General features: G+C 47.4%; 3 protein-coding genes across 3 annotated transcripts; 2 read left to right on the top strand and 1 right to left on the bottom strand.

Annotated features, from left to right (window-relative positions):
- Nucleotides 1-526: 526 nt before the first annotated feature.
- On the top strand, nt 527-1,403 carry PtA15_17A254 (uncharacterized protein; the record flags this gene model as incomplete). The annotated part of the gene is made up of 5 exons (XM_053164351.1): nt 527-647; nt 737-829; nt 918-1,031; nt 1,109-1,138; nt 1,216-1,403. 5 exons carry the CDS (start codon nt 527-529, stop codon nt 1,401-1,403), a joined length of 546 nt encoding a protein of 181 aa, XP_053028327.1.
- A 125-nt stretch (nt 1,404-1,528) lies between these two features.
- Nucleotides 1,529-2,732, top strand: PtA15_17A255 (uncharacterized protein; the record flags this gene model as incomplete). Its single annotated transcript, XM_053164352.1, has 2 exons — nt 1,529-1,805; nt 1,912-2,732. 2 exons carry the CDS (start codon nt 1,529-1,531, stop codon nt 2,730-2,732), a joined length of 1,098 nt encoding a protein of 365 aa, XP_053028328.1.
- Nucleotides 2,733-19,015: 16,283 nt separating this feature from the next.
- Nucleotides 19,016-21,536, bottom strand: PtA15_17A256 (uncharacterized protein; the record flags this gene model as incomplete). Its single annotated transcript, XM_053164353.1, has 14 exons — nt 19,016-19,161; nt 19,222-19,373; nt 19,441-19,501; nt 19,574-19,640; nt 19,687-19,820; nt 19,889-19,922; nt 20,000-20,117; nt 20,195-20,241; nt 20,322-20,528; nt 20,615-20,664; nt 20,729-20,825; nt 20,898-20,936; nt 21,011-21,120; nt 21,197-21,536. 14 exons carry the CDS (start codon nt 21,534-21,536, stop codon nt 19,016-19,018), a joined length of 1,602 nt encoding a protein of 533 aa, XP_053028329.1.
- Between the last annotated feature and the right edge of the window lie 1,152 nt (nt 21,537-22,688).

Below are 22,688 nucleotides of genomic sequence, written 5' to 3' on the forward strand. Positions count from 1 at the left end.
GTGGCGGTGGGGGACCTCACTGCATTGCCTGAGTTTATCCGATCAAGAGTTGTACACTTTTCTCGGCCTGGGCTGCAAGCTTGTCGGACAAGCTCGGTCCGACAAGAGGCTCGGACCAAGTTGACCGATCAGATAGTTCGTGTACTTTGAGTTGGGTGGACTTTGGGAGGCGCAGGCGACCCAGATTCCGTGGAATCCATGGAATCCACGGAGCAAAAAAGGCCCCCCAGAAAGGCTCTGTGAAGCCTCTCCTGTGCGCGAGTCTGGGGCTTCAACATACCATCTTATAGGCTGTTCACAGGTGGTTTTTCCATAGCTGGCCCACCAGTTTTCATCTAAAACGACACCGTTGGGGAGAATCAAAACGACACCGTTAGGGAGAATCCCGGTTGAAAATATTCAAGAAGATACAAGTTATAGTAAGAGGTTTTCCTCCGAGCTTGGTTTGCCCGGCATTACTGGTTTGTGCTGCTGACCAACTCCTCATGAATGTTTTTTTGACTATTCTCAGCCAAGACACTCGGTGATGGCTTATTTGAGAGCATTGGCCCTGACATTGGTCGTCCTATTACTAGCGGAAATTTGCTGTGCTCCACTGAACAAGGAAGTTACAAGCCAGGGGAAGGAGGTTGAACGCGGTATCGAAGGTAAAGATCATGCTTCCATTTGCTTTTCCTCATTTCAAGTCAATTTATAACGAAGAAAATGCGATACTGATTCCCTCTTACCTTCATAGCTTTGGACGAGCCCATGGACCTAGCACTCACCTCAAGTGACGTCGAAAACTCTTCTAAGCGGGCCGGTTCTCACATGAGCCGAGGCAAAAATGGTAAGCGTATTCACCACACCTTCATGGCTTCCAACCCGTCCAAATATATGTAACACGAAGAGACTGAGAGCCATCGCGGATCAATTAGACGATCCTCTGGCCGTCAAGGAGGCCGGCAAGACTGATCAGTCCAGCAAGCAGATTGAAGCGACCAGTGGAAGCTCGGCGTACCAACATCTTGTTGCTGTCGCACAGGAAATCGGTGAGCCTAAAAAAACGGTTTATGTACCATACTAGCGCATCTTGTCCTATCGTTAAACCAAAATCATACGTCTTCAGAACTGGGATTGAGAACTCAGCACGATCAGAGTTAGTGAAACCTGTCTTCTTGGACATCAGTATGCGGAGTTATGGTCACTGATAAAGATGATTTCTTGGGTACATAGTTAATTTGGAAAAAAGGCAGATGGATTGGTTGGGGTTGATGGACAACGTCGCATGGACTAGACATATGACCGACGAAGCCATACCATCACGTGTTGCCGAGATGGACTCGAAAACCAGGAAAGAAAATCTATGGGAATTGAACGTTTTTTCGAGCTTCTTGAGACTGTATATGGTCGTCAGACATTAGGGACTTCCACCTCGCAAACTGTCAGCGGAGAACCACTCGGCTTGATTCCAAAACCTTCATTGGAATTGGAAGAGTACAAGCAATGGATTCGAAAGCTAGTCTCATTCCTCGACACCACCGCAACCATGCACGACACGAACTTTTATGCTAGGGCCGTTTGGAACAGCTGCATCTTGAATACCTTAAGCTATTTATACAAATACCACCTTATCCCAGCCGAGTCAGAAGAAAGTTTTCAGGGTTCCTTGAGGAACCCCGTATTCTTAAAATGGCTTGCTATGGAATCTCACGGGAGGTTTGTTTTGGATGTCAGGTACTGGAGCAAGTTTCCAGGCAATTTAGAAGAAGTCGAGTTCCTCCAAAACCATCCACTGCTTTCATCTGTTGCGGAAATTTTCAATGGTGAGCGGTTTGTGACTACTACGAAATTCCTTGGAGTGAGCTCCTCCTAGCATTATCAAGTGTATATTATTATTAATGCCATCCCAAACTTTCTTGTAATCATTAGGGCTCGGAAGGAGAGAACAAGATTTTGTTGGGTTTTACCGTCTCAAATTTGTTCTTGAATCTTGCTATGAGTGGACACTCGCTTATGACGGAATGGATCCCAATAAATTCCCAATCCAAGCACAATGGCATCTGAACTTCCTAAAAAAGATGGAAAAAATTGTCTCCAAAGAGCTTCAAGGTCAACTCACCCAAAGCCAGTATGATGAAGAGTTGGCGAGTGGATTCCTAGAAGTCAAAGACGATCTGATGAACTTGAAGAATTTCTTGATTAGACCAGTTATCAGCCCGAAATATCCGGAACAGTGGATATTGCAATTCCTCAGGTTTTCATTTGACATCTTAGACTATGCCCAAAAGAAGTACGGGGCCAAGTTTACCGAACAACTCGGATTGAATGACCGCATGGATCCGAGCACGTTACAATACAAAAGAAGCTTTGAATTCATGAAAGCAACCAGAAAGCTCAATGTGTGGATGGCGATTGCGACAGGTCACACTTATTTCGTCTTGACCCAGCTCAAATACCACGGGCGATTTGTACCATATGCGTGGTCGGAAGCCAATTTCTTTTGGAACAAACTGCTGCAATCAGCCGATGCATACGAGAAAACCTTAGTTCGCGGATTTTCAGAAGATCGTGCATGGAAAGAGTTAATTTCAACCAATGAAGTCTTTGATCTTACTAAAGCCGCCTGGGACCATGAAATTGATTTGCATATGAGGATCTACCAGACTTTCAAAAAAATTGCATCCGAAAAAATCACCGGCAATGATATCGATAAGCTGGAAATGGAGCTTTGTGAGAAGCAGAAGTTTTGAATAATATTGTAAACTTGATATGTATTGTGAAGCCCCCCTTGACATTCGGTCTTCACACGAGGGGTTATGGGATTACCTAACCCTAGACCCCTGCGAACATGATTACTTAGACTTGACCCCGCTCTTCCCTAGTCAGGCAGAGATCTAATCTCTCCCAACTAGGCAAGCACTTCCTTGGTTTCTCCTTTTCCTTCTCTTCATCTCATCATAGTTTTACTTAGCCAGAGAGCTCTAATCTTGCCCAACTAGTTTCTTGTTTGCAATCTAGCCCGCTTTGGAACTAGAAGGTTCCCCAGGCTTAGGCCTTGCTCCCTTGAATCCATCTTGATCATCTTAAACCCCAAAGACAATCTTTGGTACACTCACAAATCTTCATGGGTAGGGAAGGGGTTATTGTGGTGCTTTCCCTACTCATGAACACCTTGGGAAATCTTTTTTATCCTGGCAAATCTTCATGAATATGGAAGGGTTTGTTAATCAACAAACTGAAGGTTGTATTTCTAATAAGCCACCAGGGGGGAAAGTGTGGCACTCTCTAGAGAGTGCCAGACCGTAATTTTGTCAGGCTCTGGGTTGGATGTCAATTGAATGTTGGTGGTGCTCCCAGGAGCAAGTAATGGCTATGCTGATGCTGAACTCATTACAAACTGCAGGCTGGATGCAATGTTGAATGGATCATACTCCCAGTCTAATCTCATGTGGGGATTGGGGCAAAGTTTTGGCTGTCCACCTGCATCACATGGTGTGTTTTTCTGTTTAACTGATAATCCCTCCCAAGCCTATCCAGAATTTACTTCCCAGTTTCTCTCCATTGTACACCCTTTACAAGGTAGGAGTGTCAAATTTATTTCACCATGTGAGCAACTACTTGCAAGTGAAACCCAGGGTTTTCCACCCTCACTTTGGAGTATCATGCCATTCAGAATTCACTACTCCACTGAATGCATGTTGCTGGTAAAATTTGTGTTGGCTTGTAAAGCCCGCACATACTGTGGGCTCCACAAAGGTTTCACATTACATTTTCCTCATTCATCATCCACTGCGTACTTTGGCAGATTTGTCCCCTCCTCAATCTAGCTTGGCAGAGAATTTAATCTCTCTGCCAACACTAGGTCAGCCTTGTTTCCAATTATGTTTTCTTCCCTTTCTTCCTAGTTTTAAGAAGTATTATCACAGGAGTTCTGGGCATTTGAGGGAGTTACAAATCCCCTTAATGACTGGTACAGGCCCAGCTGGTCATTGAAGGGAGTTAAATACCTGCTCAATGTCCCACTTTGCTAGTCACCAGGAGGAGTTGTAACTCCCCTAAATGGCTGGTACTGGCTGGCCATCAATGGAAGTCAACTCCACTTGATGACCAGCGTTACCGGCTGTCAGAAGGAGTGACAACTCCCCTTGATAAACAGTACTGGTGGTCATGGAAGGGAGTGACAACTCCTCACAATGACCAGTCAGTACATGTCATCAAGGGTAGTAACAGCGGTGGGCAGATACGTTCTCCAAATGGATAACTCTGAGGGTAACATAACCTTTACAGTTACGTTATCTGCTAGTTACAGATATTTAATTTGGAGTTACGATATCTCCTGCAGAAAATGGGCTCCATTTTATCTAGTTACGTTCCCTGGTTATTTTGAACAAAACCAGTTACATTACATTTTTTCCCAGATTTGGGTAACTTTGGTGTAACTTTCTGGTAAAGGCCCTGATTTGTGGTTGTTTTTATCAATATGAGCAAGATGTTTGCTCAAGTTGACACTAAACAACCACATAAACTCAGTATGCTGCCAGGAAGCCAGATTAAAAGTTGTTCAGAGTGAGGGTTGAACCCACAACTTCAAACATCACCAACCTCAGAGAGGCAATCCTTGACCAATAACACTACGGGAAAATAGGTGTTGTTGCGGCCTGCAGTGTCACCTGACGTTGCATTTAGGGTTGTGGCCGCAGTGACTGCGCCTACTTGTGCAGTCACGCGGGCTTGCAACAACAGGGTGGAGTAACTCTCCTTAATGGGGTGTGCTACTTCTGTACACCATTTCATTTGGTGTACATTAAATCTCACCCCAAAAATTGAAGCAGTCTGGGGGTTTTAACACCTGTAAGGACTCGAGATGAGTCCTTCACTGGTCGTTGAAGAGGGGCGCGAAGACCAGAGCCAGAAGGCCTCTGAGAGCAATTCTAGTAGAGATGGCCTCTTGCACCCGGGTACCCACCGCGGGTGCGGGTACCCGCCTGAAATTTTGCAAAATCTCAACACCCGCACCCGCACCCCGCACCCGCCGCCGTGTGCTCGGCGGGTATACCGGGTACCTGCTGGCGGGTGCCGGGTGCAGGGGCGGGTACCCGCTCTGATATACTCACTTCCGGTGAGAAATCCCTCCCGGTCAGCAATACATACACTCGCTGACCGGGAGGGATTACCACAGTCAGCAAGCTCATCGCGATGGCCAAGAGGGAGTCCTCCCAGCCATTGATCCATCGATTATATCGATGACTGGGAGGGAGTCCTCCCAGCCATCGAGACATCGATTATATCGATGACTGGGAGGGAGTCCTCCCAGCCATCAATTATATTGATGACTGGGAGGGAGGACTTCCTCCCGGTCATCGCAGCGAGTATATTGATGACCAGGAGGAAGTCCTCCCAGCCATCAATTATATCAATGACCGGGAGGAAGTCCTCCCAGCCATCGATTATATTGATGACCGGGAGGGAGTCCCCCCAGCCATCAATTATATCAATGACCGGGAGGAAGTCCTCCCAGCCATTAATTATATTGATGACCAGGAGGGAGTCCTCCCAGCCATTGATTATTTATCAATGACCGGGAGGAAGTCCTCCCAGCCATTGATTATATCAATGACCGGGAGGGAATCCTCCCGGTCATCAATATACTCGCTGACCCGGGGATTCCTCCCGGAGTCCCGGGGGTATAGTACCTCCTTGACCGGAGGGATCCCTCCAGCCAAAGAGGTGCACAAGCTTTTCGACCGGAGGGACTCCTCCGGTCAAGGAGTCCCTCCGGTTGAGGAGGTGTACACACCTCTGGACGGAGGGATCGCTCCGCTTGAGGTGGTATGTACACCTCCCACCTCTTCAAGTGGAGAGATCCCTCCAATCCATCTGGCAAAGATGGGCGGGTACCCGGATGGGTACCCGTTTTTTTCCTGCCCAAAAACTGAACACCCGCACCCGCACCCGGCACCCGCCGGCGGGTGCTGAGCGGGTGTTCCGGGTACCTGCTGGCGGGTGCCGGGTACCCGCAAACGGGTACCCAAGTGCCATCTCTAAATTCTAGTTCACGGGTGTGCTTCTTTGCATGTGAGGGAAAGAAAGGCTAGCCGGAGAGATGTGGGGAACAGGATCTCTCAGTATGTACAACCAGGGAACTGAAGGAGAAGAAGGGAAAGGGAGAAGGCTTACCTAGCCGGAGAGATGTGGGGAACAGGATCTCTAGCGGCTAGGAAGGGGAAAACGGACTTGAACTAAGTGGGCAGGAAGTGTCACAAGCTGATGTGGTCTTGTGAAAGGTTCTTGTAAGACTCCAGGGATGGGGCTTACAACACCTGCACCCCAATTTTTTTGGGGTAAGCAGGTCTGCACACCAATAAATTGGGGTACTCCAGAAGTGCACCCCAGTAATATTGGGGTGCACATGTGGGTACACCAAAATGTTGGTGTACAGTCACTGGACAGATACATTGGTACCACCAAATAGAGATGGGCGCATGAAACCCGTTGCGGGTATCCGCTATCCGCTGGCGGGTACCCGCTGGAGGCCCTCGGGTACCCGCCAGCGGATGCGGATGTCTGAGATTCCGGCAGAATCCAGTGGGTACCCGTGTATTCCGGCGGGTATCCGCTCTCCCTAGGGTATGGGAGCTGCGGTGGTCGGCAGCCATAAAGCCGTTCTATCTCCCGGTCAACAGCAACATAAAGTAGTTCACCGGGTTGAGTCCTTCCCGGTCAACAGGCATATGTATTGAGCAGTTGACCGGGAGAAATCCCTCCCGGTTGACAACTAGACATACCAGTCAACCGGGAGGAATCCCTCCCGGTCAATGACTATACACACCAGTCAACCGGGAGGAATCCCTCCCAGTCGACAGGTATTTCTAGTTGTCGACTGGGATGAGTCCTTCCCAGTCAACAGGCATATGTATTGAGCAGTTGACCGGGAGAAATCCCTCCCGGTTGACAACTAGACATACCAGTCGACCGGGAGGAATCCCTCCCGGTCGACGACTATACACACCAGTCAACCAGAGTGGTTGTCCTGATGAATTTTGAGGGCACCTGCGGGTCAGAAAACTTCTTCTCCATATAGACCAGGTACGCTATGTGAATGGGTGTGATCACCCGTTTTTCCTCTTCATCGGCTGGATCGTAGAATTGATCCTCGGGTTTGTAATGGGACTCCAATCCCAATTGCGCTGGGGTGCCAACTCCAAAACCAGGGACGGGGTAGCTCGGGGTGGCGGTGCAATGGCAAGGTGGCCTCCAAGGCCGGTGGGCAAAGCACCCAAAGCAACAAGGGCCTGTTTGGCGCCAGGGGTGGTGGCGGCAAAATCAGCATGGCCGGCTGGGTAGCTGCAAACAAGTCCGTCTGGGTAGCCGGTCGGGTGACCACTGGCATAGCCAAAATCTACGTGGCCGGTGTTGGTGGGCAGCTGACCGGATGGGCTGACGGTACCATAATTGATGTAGGCTGGGCCGTTTGAGACATGGCGCCCCGGAGCAGTTGCACTGGCGGTGTGATAATCATGGTGGCCGGCGACTAACGGAGCACCCCCAGTAGCGGCACCAGCAGGGCCCGAAATACGGTGGCCGGTGTCCAAGTTGTGGTGGCCGGCGAAGCTCGGATGATGGCCCCGGTCGGCTGGGTTAGGAAATCCTGAAATACCTTTGGCTTCAGATGGGGGGGGGGGGGGTACCAATGGGGCATGGTGATTGGCGCGGGCGCATCAAAGTACTGGGCAAAATTGTTTGAGCTAGACATATTGAGGTTTGGGTGGATTGGGATTTGAGATTTTTGGATTTGATTTGGTGGCGGGAAGTGGTCAAGAATGAATATTTGGTCGGTTGGTGGCAGCGGTTGGGGGGAAGGGGGGGGGTATCTGGCAGAAAGCAAAGCCAGTACCCCGCCAGAGTCAATGGCTCATTTGCGTATGTGAGCCGGCCGGGGCTGGATTTTCAGGATTGCAAATAGCGTCCGATATCTGCAGCCCCACAGTTCATATGCAAGCGCATGCACAACCTGCAGGCTCTGGTTTTTGGTTTTTGGATTTTGGGAGCCAGCGACATCCTTTTACAAAACTGCTGTAGTATGATTGACCGTCCTTGGAACAGACCTGTCATGAGCTGGCCTTGGACATAAACGTGAGAAAATGCCAAGATTAGCATCTGAGCCCCATTGCGAATCCCACTGTTGATGTTCATGTTTTGCGTGACCACAACGGGCATTCCAACCTTCAGAGTAATGATATGCTTGGGAAAACCAGAAATAGAAATTTTATTGAGACATTCTTTGGGGAGTGTCAGAGTTCATCTCTTATGTGACGTAACTCTGATGGGTTTTTATCTCACAAGCCGCGGCGGAGAGGTAGCGGCAAGCGGAGAAGAGGTCACACTACAGTTACTGAGAGTAACAAGTGGAAGAAAGTCCAACTCGACGCCGAGAGGCGGAGGGACTGGCACCCTTACGTATGTAAGGGGACGCGGCGAAAATCAAGCCAAGCGCCGTTGCGTTATAAGGATGAGATCACTTATCTTCTAGGTTACAGGTGTGATAACTACACCTGTACCTAGGGGGAAGATACACGAGGAGAAGGGAAGCTGTAAGGGAAGAAAAAGGTTAGTGTAGATTATATAAAACCCCACTCACTGTATTTTCAGTAAGGTACATGGGTTTGTATGGCAATAATCTGGGTGGGAGAATCTCTACAGGTGAGAGACCTCCCTTTTTATATTGCAGGGATCAGCTCCCTCCTTCGAGTCAAGGTCCTGAGGGATCCTTAACTCCAAGGAGGAGTAATCACAGAATTCAGAAGGGGATTTACATAAATGGGTATGTAATCTCCCAATTTGTACATACATTAAGCTTAATCAGGATAAATACACAGAGAGATAAGATTATCTCTCTCTGTATGTACAAATATGTAATCAGTGTGAAATAAGGTTAATTACATATTCAAAAGAATGTGAAATATGTAGTAAGTACATAATAATAGTACATATGAATAAAAGGTACATACTTAAAGTAATGACAGGGAATTGAACTCTTGACTTCATGTACATGAGTCAATTATTAAAGCAGTCTTTAACCATTAGGTTATAAGACATGTACCATACATTGTAGACACATGGAGTTAGTGTCTCAGTGTCTGACAGGGAGGCTGTCACACCCGTTGGGGTCTGGTGTGTCAATTGACTTGAGTTCAATTGAATTGCCAGGCAACAAATTCATCCAAAATGGGGAACGGTACGCGGCTTGAGCGACATGGGTGGTTGAGCAGAGCCTGCAAGTGGTATTTGGGGTTGTGGAGCCAGGTTGCTGGAGATGATTAATGAAAAAAGAACAACCACGGTAAGCTTGAGTAGCGGGCCGTGGTTACTGAATGCGTGACTGAAACATACCGGAGTGAACTCCTTGCATATTTGAAAACAAGGCAAATTGATAGAAGTGAACATATATGTGGACGGGCCAAAAATTGAAATGTGGGCCGTATGAGAATGATGGTCAAAGAGCGGGTTCAGGAGCAACATCGTGGGTTGTGTATAAGTGGCGTGGCGGAATTGACGGTAGGAGCGCATCAGTATGTGGAGTGAAGGTGAGTGATAGTCCGGGATCCTTTGCAAGAGCGGAGGGGGTGGTTGTGTATAAGTGGCGTAGCGAAAGCGACGGTAGTTAGGGTGTAAACCGGGGTGGAATGTTTTGAGGAGGTATGGAGCAAGACAAAGAAGAGCGGTTTCAGGACGGCCGGTGTGGGTTGTGTATAACTGGTGTGGCGAAATCAACGGGAGGAGCGTGCGAGTGAGTGGGTGGAGTAAAGGTGAGTGATAGTTGGGGATCCTTTGCAAGAGCGGAGGCAGTGGTTGTGTATAAGTGGCGTGGCAAAAGCAACGGTAGTAGTGCACGTGAAGAGGCCAGACTGGAGCCGGTGTAGGAAGCACAGCGGCACGCTGCGGCTGATGCCATCCAGGAGCAATCTTGACAGGCTTTTCAATCGGCCATGCTAGCGGTCATGGCCAACTTGGGGCCCAGACCCAGTTAGGAGTGGCCGGGGATGCTCACTACCTCCTTTGTCTTACCGAGTTATGCCTGATTTCACATCTAGGTTAACCCTCCACTGCAAAAAAAACTTGGTCAACTGCTTGCAGTTGACATGCAGGATACTCAAGCCAAGCTACCATTGTAACTCCACCTGGATGCACAAGTGCCTTTGTTGGCACAGTCACTGTGCAAGGTGCACAGTGACTGTGCATTGAAGCTTTGGTTGAGTCAAACCTTGGGTAAGGCTGGTGTAACACCACAAGCTTCCTCAGAGTTACCACATGTCAACTGCTCACAGTTGACACAGTTTTTTTTGCAGTGCCTTGATTAGTACGACCCCGCCCCGCCTCCGGACCTGACAACCGCAACAGATTAGGTGCCTGGCAAGAACCCCCGGCTGACTGGCCGACTCGGGGTCTGGTCCTGGACTCCGACACGTCAGAGGACTCCCGTGGTAACCGGACGCTACATGGGCAGGTAGTAGCTCGCAAGGAGGATCCCTACGGCGGCGAAGAGCCTTGGCCCCTCGACAATCATCCGCCCCTCGATCTCACAAACCACAGACTGCAAGAAGTTGCGCACGTTGAGCTTGGCCCACAAGAGGCACCAGGCAAAGCCGAATCGACAGACGGGCGGTCTACCACGTTACAAGATGCTGGTGAGCACATGCCCGCGAGTCTTTCCCTTTTTTCCGGCCCGCAAGGAAATCACGGCTGATTGTGGAACATCATCCTCTTCTAAGGGCCACGGCCTAATGGACTCCTTCCCGCGGCAGACGTTGCAGATCAAGACAGCTCTGGGGGAGAGGCACCCGGCGCCCCTGCGGCCGCAATAGCACCCCGACCTCCAAGCGCTTGGCTGGTGGCTCGAGCCCGAAGACACCACGGAGCGGGCCCACCTCGGCCTCCAGCCCGTCCTCAATCTGTGAGACCTCGCCCAATCCGCCCTGCCCCTCGACGCGCACACCGCACCAAATATTACATGAACGGCGTCCGAGCCGAAGAGAATGACCCTCGCCGACGGCTCGGCGTCCCACCCACAAGGGGCCTCACCCTCGAGGGGTTCCTGGCACAATGTAGGATCTGTGCCCACGACCATCACACCCGTATCATATTACGGGAGAATCACATCGTCGATTGGCCATTCTTCCTACAGGCCAATGAGAACTCACTACGTGACATAGGATTGTCACTCGGCGCCGCACGCTGTGGTGACCCCTCCCGTGGCCAGCTAGTCAGAAGCATCGCCGCCGCCAGGATTGTCATCAAGAGTCCAGCTTTTAATTTCATTCCTCAAGTCTCAAGAAACGTCAAGATCCTCAAGACCCTCAAGAATTCACCCTCTCCCCATCTCTCCTCATCTTTCACCTCTCTCTTCCATACTCCTTTCCTCCTTCCTTTTCCATCCTTCCATCTCACCTTTTTCTCTCCTTCCCAGTCCCCTTCACTTTTCTTGGTCCTAACACAGCATCTGCTGTGGGTTTATTCTCTGGTTTGTTTTTCTTTCTCTTCTTTTGTTTTTGTCTGTCTGCTCTTTCCTCTTTTCCTTTTGTTTTTTCTTCTTCTTTGGTTCTTTTCTTTCTGCCTCAGATCACTGTGTTTCCTTGTTTTATTGTGTTGTGTTTCCTTCTTTCCTGCTTCTCTTGTTTGTTGTGTGTGTGTGCGCGCGTAGCGCGCGGAGGATGTGATGAAATGTATGTGACATGTCACCCTGAGTCCAAGTTCAGCTCGAACTTGGATGATGGGTGGCTATGGCATTCTGATCCCCGGAATACGGACCATCAAGAGTTTATAGATCATATCTTCAGAGTTTCAACTTTCGGGCTCCGCCCGCCGATCATCTTTCATCGAGAGTCTCACATCCCCTTCCCTTTCTTTTTTTAAGATCACTCCTCATCCCCTCATCAACAAAACAACCGCCGCCGAGGATCCAAACCCCCCGGCGAACCTCTCAAAACCACCACACACCCACAGCTATCCCAGATCCCCCCCCCCCCCCCCCCCCCCATTTTCCAGCGCTCATTCCTACGGACCACCCAGCCACAAGGGCAGCCTAAACAGCAAATCTCCCCTCACACGACTGCCGCCGCCTAGCACGGACAGGAGTCCCTCAACGCGCTTTATGCCAGGGGGGCATTGCTTTATGCCGCCGAGCTGCCCAAGCTGGTGCGCAATTAGTGTGATAGTTGTTGTATTTCACCGATGTTATAAATTTCACAAAGATTCATGCCCCATTGCCATAGCATGTATGCATGAAACCAGTATAACAAACTTGAGCCTTGGCTCCAGGTCTTTAAAAATGAGACATAGGCGAGCCAAGCTGGGGATTCCGAGTCCCAAAAGCAATGTACGATCAGAGCCGAGTGCATAGATGATCTCTGATCTGGTCACGTCGAGTCCACAAGTCCCCAGGTGCCCGAGCTTCGTCTGCCACGTGCCTGAGGTTACAAGGGATCCTCTGGCCATACATTTGCTCGAGTGCTGTTCGATCATCCCAGTCCTGGAGGTAAAGGGCTCCCCGGCGATTGAGCAGGTTATGTAGTATCATACACACAAATGAGTTGTCCCGCGCGCGTATTGGCCGTGCAGCCTGAGCAGTCAGGAGGATCCGGAAGCGGTTCTTCAACTGCCCAAATGCCCGCTCCACAACGATCCGAGTGGCCGATTGGATGTAATTAAAGCAATGGTTTTCCGGTGTTGCCACGGATGGATACGGCACCAGGATTGCGACGTTCTCAGGATAGCCTGCGTCCCCGACTAGCATGGCCCGCGGCGGGATCATTGGTGGTGCGAACCCTAGGAGGTTTTGTCCCAGCAAGGAGCGGCTGAAAACTTGAGTATCATGCATGGAGCCGGGTCCTCCGCCACTTACCTATAAAACAAACCGCGTGAAGTTTAGTGGGGGTGAGGCTCATGAGAGGGAAAGCATGGTGACTCACATTGCAAAAGTTACCGTCACCATCAACCACGCACTGGAAAACAATGGATGCCCAGCTCTTGCGGTTTATGTAGCCTTTCCATTTGTCATGGGGGGGGTACAGCCAGCGGCACATGGGTTCCGTCAATTGCGCCCACAAGGTCGGGGATGCCGTGATGTCTTTCAAATGATTCTTTGATCAAATCACAATCTTCAGGCATGTCCAAGTAGCAGGCCAGCTATTAAGAGGAAGAAAAACAGTTGGATTGTGCAATATGACATGTGGTAGGTAGTGGGAGGTAAGAATACACACCTTACAGACCGATTGCTGAGTACCCGGAGAACTGCCTTGACAAATCTCCCTGATGCTTTGTCCGCGTTCTCCTTGCCTATGTTGAAGACATGCGCAACATTGACATATGTAGCCCCATGACCCAGCCGATAGAGCCCAACAGCCACTTGCGCTTTGACAGTGAGTGGTTCCCCTCGGCCAAGGGGGTCTTGTTGCAATTCACCCCGCAGTTCGTTGCAAAGCCAATTGAAATCTCCTAAAGACATTTGGAAGTATTCAACAAACCTGACTGCTGGTATCCCGTTGTCTTTCCATGGCTCCCAGCGAATGGGCCTCTTGAAGGCGGTCCGGCAGGCGCGGACATAGATATATTTGGGTACTTGCTGGAGTTGCTGCCATTGCCAGATGGCATACATATGAAGTTGCGTGGGATCAAGGGGTGGTGGTATCATTTGCAGGGACGTGGTGCTGGTTTGTTGGTTGCGCGGGGGGGGGGGGGGGGACCTCAACAGGCAGAGTTGTCTTGGTATTTGAATTTCTGTCTGTGTGGCTCCAGGTCTTATGATTGTACAATTTTATCCAGACATTTTTGAAACTTAATTGGGCCTGTATTGGCAGCATAAATTTGACAGATTTTGGTTTTGAAACAGTTTGGAAAATATTACAATAAAATTTGAATAATCATTTATAATTGGTCCCTAATTGGTTTCATGGTAGTTACTGACCACCACGCTCCCACTTTACCGTCACCGCCCCTCCCGTAGAAATTTACAACCATTTGATCCGCGCCCAACTTGATCGCAAGGTGAGATATGAAAAGTGCATTGGTACTGCAGTGCTTCAAGGGTGCTGATCAAATGATTGATGATGACGGCCTGAGGCCAAATATGCGCACATTTTTGGTTCTCTTGGAAGGTGCTAAGCAAATGGGTGATGTCAACACTGGGTCGCTACGCTAACCATAGCGGTTAGCGTAGCGTAGCGCAGCGCGAATGCGCTATTTTTTAGCGTAGCGTTAGCGCAATTGCACGCATATGCGCTAACGCTACGCGCACGCGGTGCGTAGCTATTTTAGCTGATAGCGTAGCGTTAGCGCAGATGCGCGCAATTGCGCTAACGCTATGCATGCAGGGCGCAAAAGAGCGCGCGCTATAGCGACTGTAGCGGCGCGCTAATGCTAACGAAGAATTGGCGCGCTGTTAGCGCCGCTGAAAATTAGCGCAGCGTAGCGGCGCTAACAGCGCGCTAACGCTATGCAAAATAGATGGGCGCTTTTTGCCGCTACGCTAACGCGTAGCGTAGCGTAGCGGCCCAGTGTTGGTGATGTGGAGAGGGCCAAGCAGATTTAAGGCCTGTTTATGCAACAGCTCAACCAGGAGAAACATAACCTGTCGGCCAAGTCTGGATGCACGTCTCTGCAACCTCTTTACTCCAGACTTATGACTACAGTAACAGCCTCACGGCGCTCATTGTCCTGCCCCTGATCTTCCTTGTCGGTGAGATGCCCACAATCTTTGCCCTCTTCTCCAGAGGCTACAATTGCTTCAGAACCTTCTTTCTTGGCACCCTTGTCACCGGCCTCTTTGGCTTCTTGGTCTGTATCACCGGCCTCCTCTTGATCAAGATCACTTCTCCCGTCACTCATATGATCAGTTCTGCAGTCAGAGGCATCATACAGGTTTGTCTTCTCTCACCTTCATCATTATCTTTTTTCTTACCATCAGTTCAATTCCCTTGGAATCTCCTATGTACATCCTTGACATTCTCCTTCTATAATATGTTATCTGACCAGCTTCTTCCTGCTATCTACTACACACAACCCACAAAGTCCCAAATGATGAGAAAATAGAAGAGATGCACATTCACACTCAGACAAGAAGTAGACGGGAAGAAACCAACTGAAAATATAAGACACACCTCCTGAAGATCTTCAATTGGAGGCATTGCCCGCCGGTCCGAGCTAGCATCCACAGACTATCGTGTAAAAATGGTAGGTCAAATTACTTTATTGAAACAGTATAGTAAAGAACTCAATAAAAAGTAATACACTTGTAAAGATATAAGAAACAATGGTTAGATATGTTTTATGAATGTAAAGATAAAATAACATAAAAGAAATACCTAAAAGAAAGAACCAGAACAAATCTAAAAATCTTGAACAAGGACAACGATCAATGACCGGAAGCACAAGGAAATATCACAACAAACCAGCCTGAAATAATAGTTAAGAATGATGTCAATACATAAGAACAAATATGGTTATAATAGAATTATGAATCAACTACCTGCCCGGAGACTGGATCTAGCTCTTCCTTAAGCTTAGAGTTGTCGATGGTTGAGTTGATCTTCGATTTGTTTGAACAAGTCCGAAGGAGATTGTCTTTGAGTATTTTTTGGAGTTAATGATAATTGTTGAGCAATAGAATTGGATTGGATGTGTGATGAGGAAGAAGGAGTAAAACGGAAAGGGGAAGAATAAAGTTGTCGGCGAGTTGAGAGATGAGAGATGAATGTTGATCGTCAGAAGGTTTTGGGAGCGGAGTTCTGATTGATTGTCATGCATTTTTATGCATACCCATATGCATAAATTTTAACTCAAAATGCGAGTTTAAAGTTAACATACAGTACTGGACGGGGATTTCTTCACCGCGCTTGTCATTGTCTCCTTAACCCAAACGGCCCCCCACTGGCCCAACTGGTGCGCCCCCGGATCTTGTTGCACATCTGCTCCGCCGACCGGCTTTCACTTGACCGCTGCTTGTTAGTATTCATGTATTCTAGCTCTCAGTTTTTTTTCACCAGTCTAAATTAGAATAGCTTTATATTGTTTTTACCTGTTTTGTAGCATATTGTTTTTACTATTTATAGCCTGAGTTTGTAGATCCAGAAAGAGAAACTCATTGAGTCTTTCCCTCTTTCATTCATCCATCAACAGATTTACAGTCTCGCTTCTCCGACAGAAGCTATCTTTTAAATAATGGTCCTTTGTTGGCCGGATATCGTTCTTCTTCATTTTAGCTGAAGGCCCTTCGTTGGCTGCATATCATCCTTCTTAGATATTTCATGGTCCTTTGTCAACCTCATACATTCATCTTCATATTGTAATGGTCCTTCGTTGACCCTCTTACATAGTTCATGGTCCTTTGTTGGTTAACATACTATTTGGTTTACTCTTCGACTCATTCATGGTGTCATTAGCATTTAGATTACTGTACCAATCTCATTATCAGAACATCCACCATTTCTCATTACGGTCTCTTACATAGTCGACCAAATTTCTTACTGGCATTATCGGAACATCCAACCGTTATATTGTCTCCGGAACACCCACCAATATCTTCTTTCCACCTCGGTCGTTTGAATTACGAAGGCAATCACATCAGACTAGCAACAAGCAGCCCACCACATCCAGCAATGACGGTATATCATATGTATCACCCGTCTTGATCATCTGCCTTGGATTCCTACGGGGTGTACGATCTGCCTTGAATTCCTACGGGGTGTACGATCAAATCATCTTCATCGCGATCTCTCGACCTCTCAAACCCCTTGTTAGCCGTCCAAATGTGGACTCATTGTTGTCTTGGATCGGACTTGTTGCCGGAGAATTGGACTCGTCGTTGTTGGATTGGAGTCGATTATTGAACTCTTCATCATCAAAGTGGATCCTCTTTGTTGTAATGGACTGTGTCATCTCCTCTTGACCTTGACCCGTTTGGTCCGAGAACTCGTTGTCTTTGGTCCCTGACCATGCCCTCATCAACTCTACTGCATTCAATGTCAATCTCTTGGATCGCTCTTGAACATCACCCCCGGTTTCCGTCTTATCGTCTGGGCCGAGCCTCCTACAAACAATTACATTCACTCACTCGCTCACCAATCTGTACAGGCTCGATCGTTGGAATCTCTCTCTGGTCGTCGTTATAATCCTTTCGTTGTTGGATTCAACCACTATATTGCCGGTACTTCCCATGCTCGCCTGGATCATCCTCCAGTCGTGGTACAGCACACCAACCGCCCACTTCTTTTCACATTTGCTTCATTGCCGTTACTGAATCACCCGCGCGTCTTCTTGCCGCCTCTGAAAGCTCGTCGATCACATTTGAACTCGTCAAGCACTCCTGGTTCCCCTTGATTGGATAGGATTAGACGCAGTTTTTAATTGACTGGCTTCATAGTTACCTCTCTTTCGTGGTCGGACCATTTCTCTGATCTCGGCACCTGCTTGTTGGTCATTGGAACGGATTCTCCTCGCTGCCACATCAGCTGTGATCAATGATTGATGAAATCAACAGTACAGCAACCTTGTTGCCGCTGAACTTCGGAAGCATTCTCGCAGTCGCCGAAGCATCTTTGTCTCTATAGAAGCCTCCCGGTCTCAACTGATTTTCCCCAGCTCAGCTCAATCTTGCCCGAAAATTGATATCATTTATGTGGACGCAATTCCTGACATGCTAAATTGGATCCCTTTGTTCCCGAAGCAACTTGGCTCGGTCTCCTGAATCCATCCACTCAAACTTTCTTCATCAACCCTGTATCACATCATGACCCTCATCTCATCTTGAACTCAACACTATCAGCATTGCTGACTTTCATGTTATTATTGAAGACAATTATCTACCTCTTCATATCTTAAATTTATATCTATATGTATCTCTTCTAAAAAACAGTTCGCTAGGGGGGTGTTAGTATTCATGTATTCTAGCTCTCAGTTTTTTTTCACCAGTCTAAATTAGAATAGCTTTATATTGTTTTTACCTGTTTTGTAGCATATTGTTTTTACTATTTACAGCCTGAGTTTGTAGATCCAGAAAGAGAAACTCATCGAGTCTTTCCCTCTTTCATTCATCCATCAACACTGCTTCCTCTGCGCCGTCGAGCTCGGCCTGCTCTGGCGTCGTCCCGGCAAGGAAGAGATCAAGAATGCTTACTGGCCCTTTGTCCATGACAAGCGGATTTTCAATCTCATCCGCCTTGACTTGCTCTCTCAGCAGCCTCACCCGCGCACATCGATGGGACTGTTAAGGATGCAGAGGGCGCGCCCGGCTGGATGCTGGCCCCAGTCAAGCCCTGTGACTTTTGGGGCTCTTGATGAACCACTAACAGGCGCTCATTCCGTCTGTGGTAGATTCCCTTTGACTTTGGCCTCTCAAGGCATGATCACTTTAACTTTGTTCTGATAAAAAGAATTGGCTGATGTATCCGCTCCGGGAAGCCTCACACTGACATTCAACTGCGTCCAGAGTCTCTCTCCTAGCTGATTCCACATGCATCTTAATCTGCCTCAGACAAAAAAAAGTTGGTTATAATAGAAATCAGAATTTAAATGATCACCTTTCTTGCCAACACTTGGATTGTATGAATTTCAGATTACAACTGTGTTTGGTTTGTGTGGAGAAGAAACTATAAATATGATTTTGGCACTCTGAAGAAAGTATATACTGTGTCCCTTATAGAATTAAGGAACAAACAAGAAAAATATAATGCATAATAAGATGGAAGAAACATGTTTGAACAATGCAATTGACAAATGTGCTTGAAAGTCAGATAGGTCCATTCACTTTTGAGGCTCCTTTTTTGAACCAGCTTTCTTGCAGCAAATCTGCAGGTGGGGTATCCAGTTCATCTCATAGAAGAGGTGGGGTTGGGTTGTGGGTTACTGTAGCTGCCTTCTCCCCCTAAAAGTGCAGCGGCGTAGCCGCCTTGGGCTCTAGTTCTTTTCTAATCAGTGGCAGTTAATCTTATTTCTCCACCATTATTTCTGGCAAAGAACATGCTTCCGGTATCTGGTCTCTACTTCACTTCTTGATTGTACAATCCATGGATGAATTAAAATGTCGTGCGCTGAAATCCTCCGACGCGGATCGGATTCCAACATCTGCCTCAATAAATCTCGAACTGCCCGAACAAAAAAAGAATTCGTCATCATCATCAATCGACAGTGCTTTTGAGGTTCAAGATCAGGTCAATTTTTCACCTTCTTTATAGCCCCCGCCCGACATACATTTAACGGCCTCGTCTGTAAATGCCGGCTTGAGAACACTCTTCACAAACTGGACTTCGCTAGGCTCGATGTTATACTTGAGGATTTTACAAATGTCCCTTCTTTCTGTCTCCGCACTCTCAAATTTACCATTATCGAACGGGTGAAAACCACTGGAGCATTGATTTGACCAATGAGTTTACTCCGAAGGAATCCTATTAAGGTCATTGGCTCTCTCACCATATCATTGTGTAGACGCATACCCCAAGGGACCACACGTCGGCCTTTTTTCCGTCGTAGCCTATATTTTAATCATTGGCAGCGCAAAATAAGTGACTACACTTCTTGAAAAATGATATGGCACTTCGCAGACCTTGGGGTCGCGTGTATACCGTCAAGACTTCCTTCAGGGGGTAGAGAGAAAAATTGATATCGTTTAGCTTGGCGGATTTGCATTGAGCTGGTATCAAATTTGCGGCGACTTACCGGAGCTGCGTAAGACATTGTTCCCTGCATGCTACAAAATGCTTTATCTGCTAAACGGGCGGCTCCAAAGTCTGCGAGTAGCACCCTCGGATAAGGCCCATGATGGGCCAATAGAATATTTTCTGGTTTGATATCTAAAAGGAAAGTATCAAATGAACAGACCATCGATCTACCAGTTGACCAGACTACTGAATTCACATACCTCTATGTGAGATTTGCTTTTGGTCGTGCATATACTATCGGCAAGAATACAAGCAATTTATCAGGTAAAATGGTCCCATATTGTCAAAACGGAATCATTCTGCGTGCTCACCTCAAGCGCGACAGTCAGTTGGTAGGAGATGAACTTTGCTTCGTTTTCTTCAAGCCTCTTATTCCGGTTGACATAACCGAATAGATCCCCTCCAGTAACTAGCTCTAGAAAAATATAACTGTTTAGTTTGAGGGGTCAGTGAATCCTGTTAGATCTATGAAACGAAGCAGGCTAAATCTGAGGTTGAAGTCCTACATGTTCTCTTCAACTTGTTTAAGACCGAGAATTTTGTTGATATTTGGCTGGTTCATTAATATTTCATGATATCAGTTTCAGACTTTCGATTTTTTGACAACAGTCGGAGTTTTGTTCCTAAACTCACATGATCCAGGCTAGCGTTTAGCTTAACTTCTTGCTGAACAACCTGCTGGAATTTCTTAGCTTCCCTCGCTGATTGCCTATAACCAACCTGGCGTCTAATAATTTTGCAGGCTAACTGGCTGCCTGTTTCTTCGTCGATGGCCAGATGAACTACGCTAAAAAATCCTGACCCTAGCACACGCTCCGTTATGCGATACTTGCCCACGGTCTGGTTTAGCAAGGTTGGCAGAAGAAGTAATCAATCTTGCTCAAAAACGACTCCTACCAGCGAAGGAAATGAAATGGTCGGCTCACAGTGCTGGCGAGTCCTTGACCAGGTGGACAGGAATGAGTGTAAGAGAAAACTGAAGTTCACAGTTTCACGTGAGAATCAAGCATTTCAGAAAAAGAGCAAGAAGAACTGCAAACCTTGGCCAGCAATTTCGACTTCATCACCATTGTTGAGGATCACTGCTTTCTTACGAACCAATCGTTGATTGTAACGAATCCCGTTGGTGGATAGATCCTGGGTATAAACGTCATATTCAAAGATCAGCTAATTTAAATTAAAAATCAACGCGCAACGGAATGTCCTGACTTCAAGGCAGACTATCCTTTCTCCAGTATCACACTCGATCTTTGTTTTCGCGCAGAATGATGTGGTCAACAGCTTCACTCGTTACTGTTAGAGATCGAAGGCAGTTTACTGACTGCATATAGTTTACAGTGCCAGTTTGAAACCGTTGGTTTATCGATTGTCAAATCGGCCTGCTGATTTCTACCCAGGCTCCAGGGGTGCTCGTTGAGTTTTATGATCAAAACTTCAATTGAAAGAAATAGCGTGAGCTGGATTTTTTTCTTGTGTGACCTTGACATCAGGATCAGAAATCCATTCACTTTGGGTTACCCCAGAGCTATCTGTCGTCAGCAGTCGGCCGGCTTCTTCAGGCTGCGGTGGTGGCGTCGGGCTCATCTTGCTGATACAAGATACAGTAAGCTCCCGAATACTAGTGAAACTGCCCGGCAATTGACGAGGGTTGAAGGTCCCGGAGGAAACCAACGGAACTACATATTCCGGTCGTTGAGAGCTTTGCGACAAAAATTTAGCCGTGGCATGTGTCTGCGAAGGACGATTCAGGATGACACTCGATTCAACGCGATCTTTACTATGTGGAGGGATCAACACCGGTTTTCGTCTTTTGGGGATTGACTGTAGAGGTTCACCCGGTCGCTGCATGATTGGACCAAGGAGATGGAACGTCTGGCAATCACCAGTGTTTTAAGCTTGAGGTGACTACAGCCAACTCGTTGGGAACTTTCGATGGTCAATAACAGAATGAGAGCGTAATCATCGGAGCAGCGGAGTTTGGCGAATGGGATGTATGACGTCATGTTTTGGATTTTTACTAACTAATTCCATGTACCTACCAAGGAAGTCTCCATAGCTCAGTGGTTTAGAGCGGCCGCCTGCAGCTCGCTGGCACAGCGGCAGGTCACGTGTTCAAATCACGTTGGGGACTATCTTTTTCATTGCTCGGCATGAAATACTACATACTGCCCACTAGCAACGTTGAAACTGCTATTTAAGAGCATCCACCACTGTCTGCCAAATTCAAAGAGGCTCGAATCCAAGCGGCCAAAGGCGAACTGGTGAACGCACTCCCGGATCTCAGGGCTATAGCAACGCCGATCAGATCGCGCTGGTGGATGCGGTCCAACAAATCTTACCCTTGGGAGCTAATGAGTGGACAAAGGTCCAATCAATATATAACTCGTACGCATCTTCGAACCGACGATCATTACGACTAAAGGTTGAATCTTTGAAAACGAAGTTCAGAGGGTTGATAAAATACCTGAAGCGATAAAATTTTCTGTTTGTCCTATCTTGTTCTCATGATGCTCTTGAGTAAATAAGTCTTATTTTGTCCTTGTGAAAGTGCTCACAATGTATGAAAGTGTATGATCAAAAATGATCAAATATGTCAAGGCAAATATGAATAATCAATTTCTGATTCATTTGTTTGACTCAAGCACAATTCTTTTTTCAAGTGAGATCTTCAGATGCATCAAAAAGACATGAACAAACAAAAAAAAGTTTGAAAAAATATAAATATTGGAAGTCATAACCAGTCACCGTAGTACAACGGCTAATGTGACATTGTTTTTCAGTATCTTAAAAAGCATTTTATGGAATTCCCTTGATACTACATGCAGTTCGTCCCACACCAAGTTGTAAACCGTCTGGGTTTGATTGAGCTTAACCATCCAACAACGGAGCTGGTGCAAACGGCACACTACTTGAAGGACATCAGCGCGGAACCAATGATCAGATGCCGGTAAAGGGAGCTTCAGTCGTGCAAATGAGCCTTGGAGTGAATTCATTCCCCAC

The sequence above is a fragment of the Puccinia triticina genome, chromosome 17A (assembly GCF_026914185.1).
Source record: "Puccinia triticina chromosome 17A, complete sequence".
Lineage (NCBI taxonomy): Eukaryota > Fungi > Basidiomycota > Pucciniomycetes > Pucciniales > Pucciniaceae > Puccinia > Puccinia triticina.